Raw genomic sequence first — 12,090 nt, 5'->3', positions numbered from 1 at the left:
CTCTGCGCCGTCATGCTTGGTTTCAGCAAGTCGTGGACCTGTTGTATGCATACAGAGGGGCACGTCCCGTGCCTGCCTTGCATCATATACACGACTCTGAGGTCGGCCTAGCGCGAATGTCCAGAGATCGAGACGGGATCGGGCGACAATTTAATGTAAACAGCCGTCGAAGTCGACGGGAGGAGCGGGCCTAGCCGCGACGAGGAGTGGCTTGTCAGTTCATCCTCTGGAGAGCGGATACGGGGTCACTTGGCTCATTGCTGTCTGTCATGGAGCGGCGTTGCTGCTCGAGCCCCTGGGCCCGCCCACATGGGGAATAATTAAGGGGTCTCCCCATCTGGTCGAGCTCACTGGAGCACCAGCGCCAGTCAGGCCACGCCATCGCGCTGCCAGATTTACCGCCAGGCACAAAGACGGCTTCTTCATTAATTTGATTGCTGCTCCTTTGGACGGCTCGGCCACTCTCCCGAGCACTTCTCCTGCGCTGCCTCCAGCATACACTCCGCCTCGCCATTTTCGTTGCTGCTGCTGCTATACCCATTTGACTGCTCCCCTCCAAACAACCACCCTGCACGACCAGTGCCACCACAGCTGCGGCATTGCGACACGGCTACCAAGCTCTCCTGCAGGCCTCGGCTGCTGAGGCCAAGCACCGAGACAGACACGCGAGGTTTAGACGAGGAGGCATCGTTCCAAGACAGCAGACGGTCCCGACTGACTCTGGCACCGGGCTACGACGAGCGCCTGCCTCTCCACGCGCCACTCTCTGTCGCGCTCCTTCCCGATTCCAACGACCAGCTGAGGAGCTGAGTGACGGCCCACTGGCCGTAATCCGATCCTCGAGATGCCAGGCGTAAAAGGTCTCGCTGCCATGTTTGAGCAGCGAGGCGACACGAGCCCGCCCGATCTGACCAGAGGCAGATCCCCAAATGCTCTTTCCGGTGAGTCTGCAGCCCGTGGCTCACCACGTCATCCAGTCGTATCCGCGCAGGTGCATGGGTCTTGTCTGGGAGAAGGGGGAAAAGAAAGTCTCAACGTGCTCCCAGCAACTGGAATGCACAGCGTCGAAGTCTCGGCCGCACCTGAGCCCAGGCCAATTCTAGTTCGACTGTGGACTAGCCATTTCCTCCCAAAGATAGCTTGGAGCCAGCTACAGCTACCCCAAACTGCCCTCTCCTGTCCTGGCGACACTTCCGTGAACATTTTTGCCCTCCCTTTCCAGAGCTGACCATATCTTTTTCTGCACTCTAGGCACCCCTCCTCTGTCCGACTCGCCACGGCCCCTCTCCAAGATTCGTACTCAATTTGTTGCAGTTGAGAAGGACGGCAGGATAGGTCTTACGCGCGGGATAAGCACAGATTCCATGACAAGCTCCAGTAGACGAACCAGTAACGAGACGGGGACCGCTACACCGCAACCACGATCCGATCCCACTTCAGATCCTTTTACCGAGTCCACCCCGGCCTTCCGGAAGATCACGTCCAACCCAATATCGGTGCCCCAATCCAGACCAGAGTCGCCCCAGAAACCCTTGACGTCGCTGGGCAGGATGTCGCCACTGAAAGCTTCTGGGACCAGCACACCTGAGGTGATGCCGAACGCGAATCCGGACAAGATCACCGACGAGGAGGAGACCAAGACCAAGCTGCAACCGGGTCTTCCGACTGAGACGATTGCCACGAGGGCCGTCAACAGCACGGTTTCCAATGGCATTGGCGATAGTTTGACACGCGCAGCCGCCACAACAACGTCAACCAAAGAAGTGGCTGGTGCAAGCACGAATGCGTCGACAAAGACCAAACCCGCTTCCATATTGACAGCAAAGTCAGCCACCAAAGCTCCTAAGTCACCATTACCCTCGAAAGCGCCCAAATCACCGCTCCCTCCCAAGGCTCCCAAAAGCCCAGCGAAGGAGAGTCTGAAGGTCCCCGCGCCTGCGCCCGCAAAGAAGACTTCGGCGGTCAACCTAAGAGATTCGCACAGGAAGGCTGCAGCTTCCTCCACAGCTGCTCCCAACACTGCCAGTACTAAGAAGCCTGCTACGCTCGAGCTTCCTCAAAGTGGCAATGGCTTTGTCAAACCAAAGGTCAAATCGCCTACTCGTCCGGTCAAATTGCCTGCTGGACTGACCTCGCAGACTGCCTCTTCGTCGTCGAGAGCCAACAACACGACAGGTGCAGTCCCAGCGAAACAGCCTGCCAAGCGCTCACGCTCTCTGGCTCCATCAACGTCGTCGCAACGACCAGCCAGCCGTATCAGCACGGCAGGTGCTAGCGATGGCACTCGGACTCTGCGACGCCAGAGTTCTTCAATCAATGGTGGTCGTCAAAGCATTGGCAGTATCGGTCCGCCACCAAAGCCGAACCCCAAGGACCAGGTTGCACCCAAAAAGGACTACCATGTGGACGAAAGCTTCCTCGCCCGGATGATGCGCCCTACCCAGAGCAGTGCCAGCAAGACCACGGATAAGGCCCCAGTGACACCGCCTCGTAAACCGGCCGCCTCGAAAGCACCAACCAAGCACATCGTTGGCGTTGATGCAACGGCAAGTGCGAAGAAGGCTGCTGCGAAGATTCAAGCTTCAGGCAGCGCAAAGACCCGAGACGGAACTTCGGCAAAACCAAAGGATATTTCTCCTGTGACCAAAACTGCATTGGTCGGTACCACGAAGGAGACAACTCAACCTCTGGAGAGCAAGCCCGCCCCTGTCGGCCCTATCGAGCCTGCTGCTTTGACCGAAACAGCAGCATCCGGTCTGGGGAGCAAGATGGATGACCTCACTATACATAACGAAAGCAGTAACATCAGCGAAGTTGCGGTCGAGCATGGGGTTGTCGAGCAAGCCCCAGAGGAGCTCCCAGAGGTGTTTGTTGACTCCGAGAAGACCGAAGAGGTTCTTCCAATGGAACCTACTGCTGCGGTCACCGAGGAGCCACTCAGAGTCGAAGACATCGAGGACGTGGTTCACGTTGTCGCTGAAGAGAGTGTGGCTACGACAACTGACACGCACTTGGTAAAGGATGAGGCTGCTGCGATCATCAGCCCGGACGAGACTGAGGTCACCGCTGAGCCAAGCGAGGAAGCTAAGGAAGAGACGCCAGCAGAGGTGGCAGTATAATGCGATTGGGACTATGGCGCGCGCTCGTCAAAGGGGTATCCGGGTCCGAGCCCGTGATCCGAAAGCATGCCGTTGTATTTTGCATTGCACCTGTTATCTTCAACACACCTGTACATTTTCGATTCACCTTGAGTGCATAGAGTCGCTCCTGCGACTCGTGTTGGTCACATAAGTCGGCGCGGCGTTGTCTTGGAGAGTTTGAGCGTTTTTGCATTCGATCAGCAGTGGAAAAGGATCCAGGTCACATTATTATTAAATACTTTTTAAATCCATATCTTGACATATTTACAGATTGAATACATAGGGTGTACATATGAGGGGAGCCATCCGAGTACTGCCTCGTGTTGGCAAGTCCTAAATCCCGGAATCTTGTGGACGTGTCCCACGACCAGAGCAGGGCATCAAAGATGTCTCCAGTATCGCGGCTCCTTGTTTGACAGAGCCTTGCTCAAATCAAAGTTTCCTGGCCGTTGTGCTTCCACGGTTGCGGCGCCTTGAGAAGTCGGCTAACGAAGCATCCTATTGGGCGTAGATATGTGCTCGGGTCGGCGTCCTCCCTTCAAATCTTCCTCCGTGCTTCACCCACTTGCTGGTTGCTTGCAGCCTTGTTCCTTGTTTGGTCTACAGGCCGCTACTGTCCTCCCACCCACACGCAACCTGACAAGCCTGCGCTGGAAGGTACATTGGTATAAGGTTATAAGCACAAATGACAAAAGCGTCCACACTAGACAAATGCCAAGTTGCGGCCAAGTCCCTCTTAAGGACTAACGCGAAACAGCAGGGTGCCGCCAATCTTGCGCTCGGCTGCCTCCCGACTATCCATGATGCCTCGATCCGTGCCGACAATCAAACACTCGCCGAGGTTCAACCCGCGCTGATACGGGGTGTCCTGGCCACGACTGACGCGCTCAAGGGTCGCAAGATCTGCCGACACAATGCGCTTGGGCGTGGAGATGGGTTTCAATGTCTTCATGACGGGCTCGTTATTGAGGTACTTTAGCCCGAGCCAGAGGCGCTGCTGCGCAACATTGGCTGTCGTCAGGGGTTCAGGCACGTGTGAGGATAGCCGGGCCGGATCAGGCGGATGGATTCCTCCCCGGGCGACGAAGGAGAGGAAGCCGAGCTTGTGTAGGCACAGGGCGATCTTGAGGTTGTACTTGTTGGAGGGGACTGAGGTCAAGCCGAGGCGTGCCCGGCAGGCGTTTTGCAAATGCGAGTACATATGTACTCCGTTGAGGACACCCATGATCGCGGTTCCCGAACTGTATAAAGGTGTGTGTGGTGCGTAGTTGTGACTGTCTCCAAGTCCTCCGCGTCGACGAAGACCAGTGGGCGATCAAGCACCGAGCCTCGCCGAGTGCGAGCGGCTAAATGAGAATGTCGGCAGGGGCTCAAACTGGGATTTGAGCTTCGTTCCGGACTGTATTAGGTATTCTGCAACGGATCGCAGCCAACGGGCCGTGGGGTGGGGGTCGCGGTAATTGTCGTGGTCAGTTGTCGTTAGTCTAATCGTAGTCCAGATTCGAGGTCACATCAAAAAGTTGTCCAGGACGAGAGTTGGTCGCCAAGCGCGCAGCTCGATAATGCCCCGCTTGGCGCACGACTTTTGTGAGCCGCGAATTATGCATATTCGCAGAAGGTGCATTGGGGCAACCCCAAATATGATCTTATTGGGTGAGGCCGCGATGAGACCGCTGATTGGTGGCCGTGCTGGCTAAAGACGGAACCCCACCAGGTCCGGCTGCCGACAGGAGTGGTCCGTTAAGCGCCCGTACATCACCAATTGGAGCTGTGCCAAGCTGCCGGGGCGAACCCCTCGACCCCTCCTGGAAATTCGTAGCTCCCAACGGTCAGCGTGAGGAGCTCAGCTGCAAGGCCATGCAGGGCCCGGGATGGAGGCAGGCGGCTGCTGGCCAGCTAAATGCTGTCACATTTCGCCGAATGCTCTGTTCTTTCTGACTTGCTTTTGTTCTGCCCCCTTCGTCCCACTCTGTCGGTGCCAATTCACACATCTGTTCGAGCTCATTCCAGCGCATCGCGGCGACAACTTCGTGCGGGTATATTGAGAGTGCCGAGGAACTGACTAGTTGGGTACAACACCACTCATGATGGCTGTTCGGCCAGGCGAAGAGAACGTCGCCACCCTGTAAGACCTACCTGTACCTGGGCAATGAGCTGGCTGCCCTGAATCGTTCGCTGATGAAAGTCCTTTCCCAATAGCTTTGGAGATGTGCACTACTTCTACAGTCCAGAGACAGCTCGGCCCCGCCATCATCGCTTCGACAAGGGCTCATACGTCTACTTGTTTGAAAATGCAAACACCAGGACATCTCGAGTCGAAATAGCAAACTGTCCTGGCACAGATGACCAGGACGCGTTCGAGGGATGTGAGTCTTGTGACGGCCCCCCGCAAATTTGCCGCTTCGAGTATGGCTTGCTGATGGGTTCTTGGGTTTGCGACTTCAGTTCTCGATCATACCAGAGTGCGCTATTCATACAAACAGCAATGTGTGGTCTCAATCACCGTAGACGGAGTGCCGGGCGCGCCAATCGACCAAACCCAGTGGCACCTCCCGACATTCGACCCCAACAACCAGGCAAAATACCACTACCGGCTACACTCGCTCGACATCTACTTTTGGACCCATAGCGATGCCCTTCAGTTTGTCAATGGCGTTCGGCGACTGCTTCCGCCCGCCCAGGTCGAGGTTGCCGACGAGCCCGGGCCACCCGCCCATTCTCCCTACATCCAGGCTCCAGCAGCTGGGGCAGGCGGCTCTCTTGTCCAAAAACTCGAGAACATGGCCATCTCCGATCCTCAGTACGCTGGCGGCAGCGCCGGTCCCGTTGCCAGTGCCACGCCCGATACGGCCGGATCAGCACAGCAGCAGCAAGCTGTTCCGGCGTTTGTGCCGATGGCTTACAACCCGGCGGCTCCAGCCGCGCCGGAACAGATTACCCACCGCGAAAAGACACCTCCCCCGGAGGATGATGGCCATGATCCCTTAGCTGCTGCGGTCGCACGCGACCATGCTCCTACCCACTATGCTGGCATGCCAGGAAGCTATGCCGCGCAGACCTTCTCCGCGCCGCCAGGCCAGATTGGCCTGCCAGGACCACCAGCGGCCCCGCCGCCGGCCCCCTTGGCTCAACACCCCGGGCCCGGCATGGCCAGCCCTGGCTTTGCACCACCGCAGTTCGGCCAGCTTCAGCGATCTGCAACCATGCCTGTCGCCGCTCCCGGCGTAGGGTCGGGCCTGGCGTCTCCAGGTCTGCAAAGCCCATACGCCAACGGCTTTCCGCAACACCAACAACTACACGCCCAGCAGCAGCCGACCCCGCCTCCACCAGCAGGCCAACCACTTCAGAGTCCCGGCCTGCAGAGCCCACCTGGCGGCTTCGCCCAGTACAACTATGGCCAAGTCCAACAGCAACAACCGCAGGCTCTCCAGCAGCAACAGCAACAATCAGGACATCGATATGGTCCCACAGGCGGCGACTGGAGCGTGCACCAGCAAGTGTACCGCCCAACAGAGCAGGAATATGTCAACCACAAAATCGACAGCGGAACACTTAAGCCCCAGCCTGCCCCTGGGGAGGGCGTGGCGACCGGAGAGAAGCCTAGTCGTCTAGGTCAGAATGCGGAGAGGCTTGAAAAGGGCGTGACGGGGATGCTTAAGAAATTTGAGAAGAAGTTCGGCTAGTCCAGCGTGTTCTACGTGGGTATGCTGGTGAAATCTGAGGCGTATAGAAATTGGCAGTCACGACGCGGGTAGTTTTTTGTAATGGGCAGATTGTTCCGAGGCGCATTTCGATCGTCACTTTGGGGATAAATGGTCACTTTTGGGTAGTAGATGAAGCATCCCTCATATATCTGGAGCATGTGTATAATTCAGTTGCGCCAACTTGTTTGCCTCGCCAGATGAAATACTCTTTACCCGTGTTCAGACTCTGGCACATCACTCTCATTAATCTTTGCCTCCAGATCCCACATGTCGAGCTATCGGATTGGTATCAATGGCCGTGGGTGGTGATTAAGTTGGATGGGGTTGCGGAGGTTGTTCTGGAAGGTTCCCTAGGACGCCACCTGTTCGGTACGCGCATCTTGTTGTTCAAGTTTGGCTCGCACATCTTACTTGGTCATACAGACTTGCCGAGTTGTCTGTGGTTATTTGTTATCCCCTCCCCGCCAGTTCATACCAAGTGAGCTTCGGCCTGCCATCTGGTTCGACAGCCCTGCAAGGCCCAGTCTCGTCTCTACAGCGCGAGATTCTCTGGCCTGTTCCCTTGGGCTCGATGCGACAGGGTTTCCCTCCATCCCGCTCCCACATCTCCGACTGAGCTGGGCTGCCGCACACACACGATCCCAGCTTCGCCCCACAGCGTGCTACGCCCGCCGAACCCCACGCAAGCACTCCGTCATAGCTTCCCCGCCGTGTGCAGGCATCCACGCCTCACGGCTGCCGCAGCAACTCTCTCCCTCCCAAAGAGCAACACACATCCACGCGAGACATGAGACTACGCTATAAAGCTCCCAGTGGCGGCGGGACCCTGGACATCTCCGACGATGCCGCGACGGTGGGGGACCTTCTCACGGCCATTCGAGCTGCTACAGGTTACGTTGACGTCACAGTCAAGTACGGCTGGCCTCCCAAGGCGCTGACCGCGGAGCAGAGTGGCGAGTCTTGTCTGAGCCTAGGTTTGCAGAGGGAGAGTTTGACCGTCGTCCCGGCCGAGGGCGCATCGGCGCCGGTTCCTTCTGCTTCGGTACAAACACCAAATCCGGCAGGGACAAGTACACCATCAGCCTCAGCACCAGGCGAAGCAAAGAAGGGAGGCGGGGGGGTGGAGGACCAAGGCGTGAGTGTCAAGATACCAGAGAATGGGTCAGAACTAGGTACGTGGTACAGCAGCGTCCAAAATCCTCTACTCTACTTCCGCTCGCACGCAAATGCTGAATTACCACCTTACCCACAATGGCAGTGCTCCGGGTCATGCCCGATGACAATAGCTGTCTCTTTACCGCTGTCGGTGGTGCCTTGCGCGGACTTCCACCCTCCTCCCCCAAGACATACACGCCGGAGCTCCTGCGCCGCATCGTAGTCGAGCACATCCAGTCCAACCCATCCAAATACACGGCTGTAGTTCTCGAGGCGGAGCCGTCGGCATACTGCGCGCGCATGCTCAGGCCAGACACCTGGGGCGGCGCGATCGAGCTGGGCATAATCTCGGAGGTCTTTGAGCTCGAGATCTGCAGCGTCGACGTCAAAACGAACAACATATACCGGTACGGCGAGGGAATGGGCTACCAGCAACGATGCATTCTTGTATACAGCAACATCCACTATGACAGGATAGCCGAGAGCCTAGTGCCTGGCTCCGCGGACGTTGACTTCGAGGTGGTACGTTGGGATATCGAGGGTAGCGATGGATATCTGATTAAGGCGCAAGAGCTGTGCCGGATATTGAGAGAAGAACACCATTACTTTACAGACACGAGTGAGTTTGTGGTCACTTGTAATGAGTGCGGCTGGGTAGGCCAGGGCGAGAAGCAGCTTGTGCAGCACTCAAGCCGCACGGGGCACACAGATATCTCGGAGATCGCCGATCATGGGATATGAGTTGATTGAAAAGTATGTGCTACTGAGAAGCTCCAAGGTCCTTGCGCTCAATTTTTGTGAGCAGCGGGAATTACTCGAATGGGGTTTTTCTTTTCGCTACCGGCAGCGCAGCGCTGATTGGCAATGACAGAAGCGCATTTCATGGAGCAGGGATTAAGCTCGTGGCCATGGGACGGCATTGATGTGAACAGTATATAGAGAGCAGATACCCTATACATTGGACCAGAAACCACGTGTATCACCAAGCACCATTACCCCCAACCTCCAACGGGAGCAAATGGGTTGTCGAACATGCATTCCCCTGTCAAGCACCACCCATGATGTTCGCCACTGCGGTTCCCTTGTGCTTCTCCTGAACCTCTTTCCTTCCACCATCACCGCCCGAGCCCCCTCCCCTGACCTCGCCCTCGCCGCTGGATAGTTCCTTGTATGTCAGCCCACCTCCAAAGCTGATATCGCCCGCTTTGCTGCCTCTAGCCCTGCTTCCAGGCTCGATGACCTCTCCCATCGTAATGCCGGTTTCAAATGCGCACGAGCCCATGTCCATCTTCGCTCCTTTGCCAGCGAGGATGCCCTCTGGAGTGATGTCGAAGTCAAAGATGTCTACTGGAAGCCCCAGTGTCGTGCAGGCATTGGGAATGTCGACAATGCCTGCAACATGACCCTGTACAGGAGCGCAGGAGAGCAGTAGGTATATCTGGTAAGGAGAGTAGCCGAATTGAGTAAGGTATTCGATACAACCTGCGTTTATTTGTTAGCTAATCATGCTTGGCGCGGACGAGAATGGCTGGCTGATGTTGCTGCGTGACGCGAACAAGAGAGAGGTCTTGTTGTTGATAAACAGGTAGGACAGAGGAACACTGGGCACAAAGGCATTGTAACGTCTCTTGGGAGTTGCCACGTTGATCAAAGCGAAGACATGGCGAGTCTGGCTGGCTTCCGCGTATGATATATGAAGTGAGAGGGAAGTGATAGGAAAGCAGGCTTACGAAGAATGGTTTGCCGGTAAGCCACGGTGACGTCCATATAATGCTGCCTCCCATGTTCGTCGACAGAGAAGCCTTCAAAGTAGATGTGTCGGCCCGGGCCGAACTGTGGCTCGACCGGACCAGGAACGTAAATTGGCGATTTCATGTTCAAGGCGCGCATGCCGTTCTTGATGACCTTGAAGTTGATTGTGATGACACCGGCCATCTCAATGGCGCCGCAAAAGGAAATCTCCCCGTCGCCCTCTATTTTATTCGAGATAATGAGTCAGCAGGAATGTCTTAAACTCCGAGAAAAGACTGGCTTTCAACTGATCGTCTTGCCAGGGGCCTAAGATATGGGGCTGAAGAACCTCAAGAGCTGGCCACACTTTCGACCATGAAGTCCAGAGATCGCAGACGGTGAAGCAAGGAAAAGGAGAACCCACGTGAGAAGTGCAAATCCCCAACACTGAACTTGGCACCAGGAACGTGGACAGGAAGGTAGCCTTTGCTGCCTCTACTCAGGTTTTTGATGCTATTGGAGATATCAGCAGTCAGCAGTCTTTCTGTTCCGTGGAACACAAATCATGTCAAACATGAAGAAGAAGAGTTAAGGAGACGGAGTGAAACATACTCGCAATTACCCCCATGTTCCGGTCTCCCCGGAACAGTCCTTGCTCCTTCCCGCCCAACCTTCTTCCTGAACTCCTCGCTCTCGTTGGCCTTGCCGGCATGGACATTCTGCGGCTCCGGCGGCATTGCAACGTGCCGGTCTGCGAGCTTGTTGGCGGCAATGAGCTCGGCCTCGCGCGTGTTCCAGGTCTCCAGTACCTCTTGCGATGGGGCACAACCAAGGATTCCTGGATGGATAAGTCCTGCAAACTTGACGTGTGGGATATGTCGGCTCGTGCAATAAATGCCTTCGAAATCCCAGATCGCTTTCGCTCTGATTCCGCGTGCAGTTTATGGGTCAGCGGGATATTTGAGCTTCCCAGAAGTACGCGAAGTTGACAAGCAGCTCCCAACAAGAGGTTTGGGCTTACGCAGATGGATAGATCTCATCCAGAAAACCTCCTCCATTGGACCTGTCAAAGACCCCCGTGAACCCCCACGGGTGATCCTCAAAAGGCTGTACATCCATAATCTCGACGAGCAGGACATCGCCAGGCTCAGCAGTCTCAACCTCGAATGGACCTGTGAGATAGTGGATCTTCGTCAGGTCGACATTGCGCATATCGTCGGCGCTGTCATTGTTGCCGATTTGCCCGCCAGTCCTGTTTCTCGGACGGAATGGTCAGGTACAAACACGGTGATGGGTTGAAGAATCAACTTGGATAACGCTTACCAGTCAACACATTCGATTTTGGCTGTTTCGCCGTTTTTTATGGTGCCAGCAAAGGGGACTAGGAAAGACTATTAGAATATTACAGGAGAGCTACAGCGAAGGTCCAATATGCTTCCTCAGAAACCATCGAGTCATCACAAGGAGACGTACTATCAGGGTGCCATCGATTCTGACCACGGACGGTTGTTTTGGGTCAGCTTTGACGATTGCGAGCAGGCGAATATCAACTGGAGGCAACTCGATGCTCACGTGGAGATTTGCCTGCTCTGAAGCTGGCTTGTCGAGGCTGACTTTGCCCACTGTTCGGATTGCCGTCTTACCCATATTCGAGTATTGAGATGGTCGTATATGTGGCAGGTGGGTCGTCGTGTTGACAATGCGGGTTATGATCGTCGCCGAAGGATAGCTTTCTCAGCTGCTCGGGCACGCTTCCGCAACGGGTTGGCAATTATGGTCAACGGCTGGAATCACGCAACAAGCCTGCTGGGTACAGGAAACATTTACCACTTGGGACGCCTCGGTGGCTATTAGACTTTTGTAGCCAATTCTGACGCTCCCCGCAGCAGTCCACGGCAGCAGCCGAGCCCACTGATAAGACATGCACAACCAAAGACAGACTACCCCGCATGCCGAGATGGAGTTGAACCGGCGCTGCTGGCGACGTCATGATATCAACCAACACGTGTAATGCACATTGCAGGTGAGGATAGCCAGCAGGCATCTGATAAGAACGTGGAGTCGGCCCCTTGTCCCCGGCAACCCGGCTCGCTTGCTGAGGTGGGCCATGCCGTCTTCGTCGAAGAGGCCGCTCTTATCGGTTCTGCGGGGAAAGCTGGCGCGTGGTAACCCATAACGGTCGAACGGCAGTTTCCAATCACGTGAGTGATCGTGCATCTCCGGTAAAAACTTGAATCCATTGCGTAAGTGTCCAATGTCCAGCACGCTAGGAGATATCGTCACGTCGTACAAGAGGCCAAAGATGATAGACTGTGGTGGCTAAGTCACCGGCCCGCAAAGTTGGTAGGACATGCACGGAG

General features: G+C 55.9%; 5 protein-coding genes across 5 annotated transcripts; 3 read left to right on the top strand and 2 right to left on the bottom strand.

The window, feature by feature from the left end:
* Positions 1 to 376: 376 nt before the first annotated feature.
* Positions 377 to 3,396, top strand: B0I36DRAFT_335801 (uncharacterized protein). Its single transcript, XM_046155524.1, has 2 exons — positions 377 to 941; positions 1,252 to 3,396. Exons 1-2 carry the CDS (start codon positions 845 to 847, stop codon positions 3,117 to 3,119), a joined length of 1,965 nt encoding a protein of 654 aa, XP_046006612.1. The 5' UTR covers positions 377 to 844; the 3' UTR covers positions 3,120 to 3,396.
* Positions 3,397 to 4,676, bottom strand: B0I36DRAFT_335800 (ribosomal protein S8). The gene has a single exon (XM_046155523.1). It carries the CDS (start codon positions 4,363 to 4,365, stop codon positions 3,877 to 3,879), a length of 489 nt encoding a protein of 162 aa, XP_046006611.1. The 5' UTR covers positions 4,366 to 4,676; the 3' UTR covers positions 3,397 to 3,876.
* Positions 4,677 to 5,006: 330 nt separating this feature from the next.
* On the top strand, positions 5,007 to 6,932 carry B0I36DRAFT_38212 (uncharacterized protein). The gene is made up of 3 exons (XM_046160896.1): positions 5,007 to 5,265; positions 5,340 to 5,506; positions 5,586 to 6,932. The coding sequence occupies exons 1-3, from the start codon at positions 5,225 to 5,227 to the stop codon at positions 6,821 to 6,823; spliced, it is 1,446 nt and encodes a 481-aa protein (XP_046006610.1). The 5' UTR covers positions 5,007 to 5,224; the 3' UTR covers positions 6,824 to 6,932.
* Positions 6,933 to 7,568: 636 nt separating this feature from the next.
* B0I36DRAFT_335798 (uncharacterized protein) lies at positions 7,569 to 8,892 on the top strand. Its single transcript, XM_046155522.1, has 2 exons — positions 7,569 to 8,016; positions 8,103 to 8,892. The coding sequence occupies exons 1-2, from the start codon at positions 7,632 to 7,634 to the stop codon at positions 8,738 to 8,740; spliced, it is 1,023 nt and encodes a 340-aa protein (XP_046006609.1). The 5' UTR covers positions 7,569 to 7,631; the 3' UTR covers positions 8,741 to 8,892.
* Positions 8,893 to 11,747, bottom strand: B0I36DRAFT_335788 (acetamidase/Formamidase). The gene is made up of 8 exons (XM_046155521.1): positions 11,303 to 11,747; positions 11,204 to 11,222; positions 11,054 to 11,111; positions 10,752 to 10,982; positions 10,343 to 10,654; positions 10,155 to 10,243; positions 9,730 to 9,972; positions 8,893 to 9,481 (listed from the first exon to the last, which is right to left on the bottom strand). The coding sequence occupies exons 1-8, from the start codon at positions 11,375 to 11,377 to the stop codon at positions 9,045 to 9,047; spliced, it is 1,464 nt and encodes a 487-aa protein (XP_046006608.1). The 5' UTR covers positions 11,378 to 11,747; the 3' UTR covers positions 8,893 to 9,044.
* Positions 11,748 to 12,090: the final 343 nt, after the last annotated feature.

The sequence above is a fragment of the Microdochium trichocladiopsis genome (genome assembly GCF_020744255.1).
Source record: "Microdochium trichocladiopsis strain MPI-CAGE-CH-0230 chromosome Unknown B0I36scaffold_11, whole genome shotgun sequence".
In the NCBI taxonomy this organism is placed as follows: Eukaryota; Fungi; Ascomycota; class Sordariomycetes; order Xylariales; family Microdochiaceae; genus Microdochium; species Microdochium trichocladiopsis.
The sequence above is the reverse complement of the archived record's forward strand: the minus strand, read 5'-3'. Positions and strand labels throughout refer to the sequence as shown.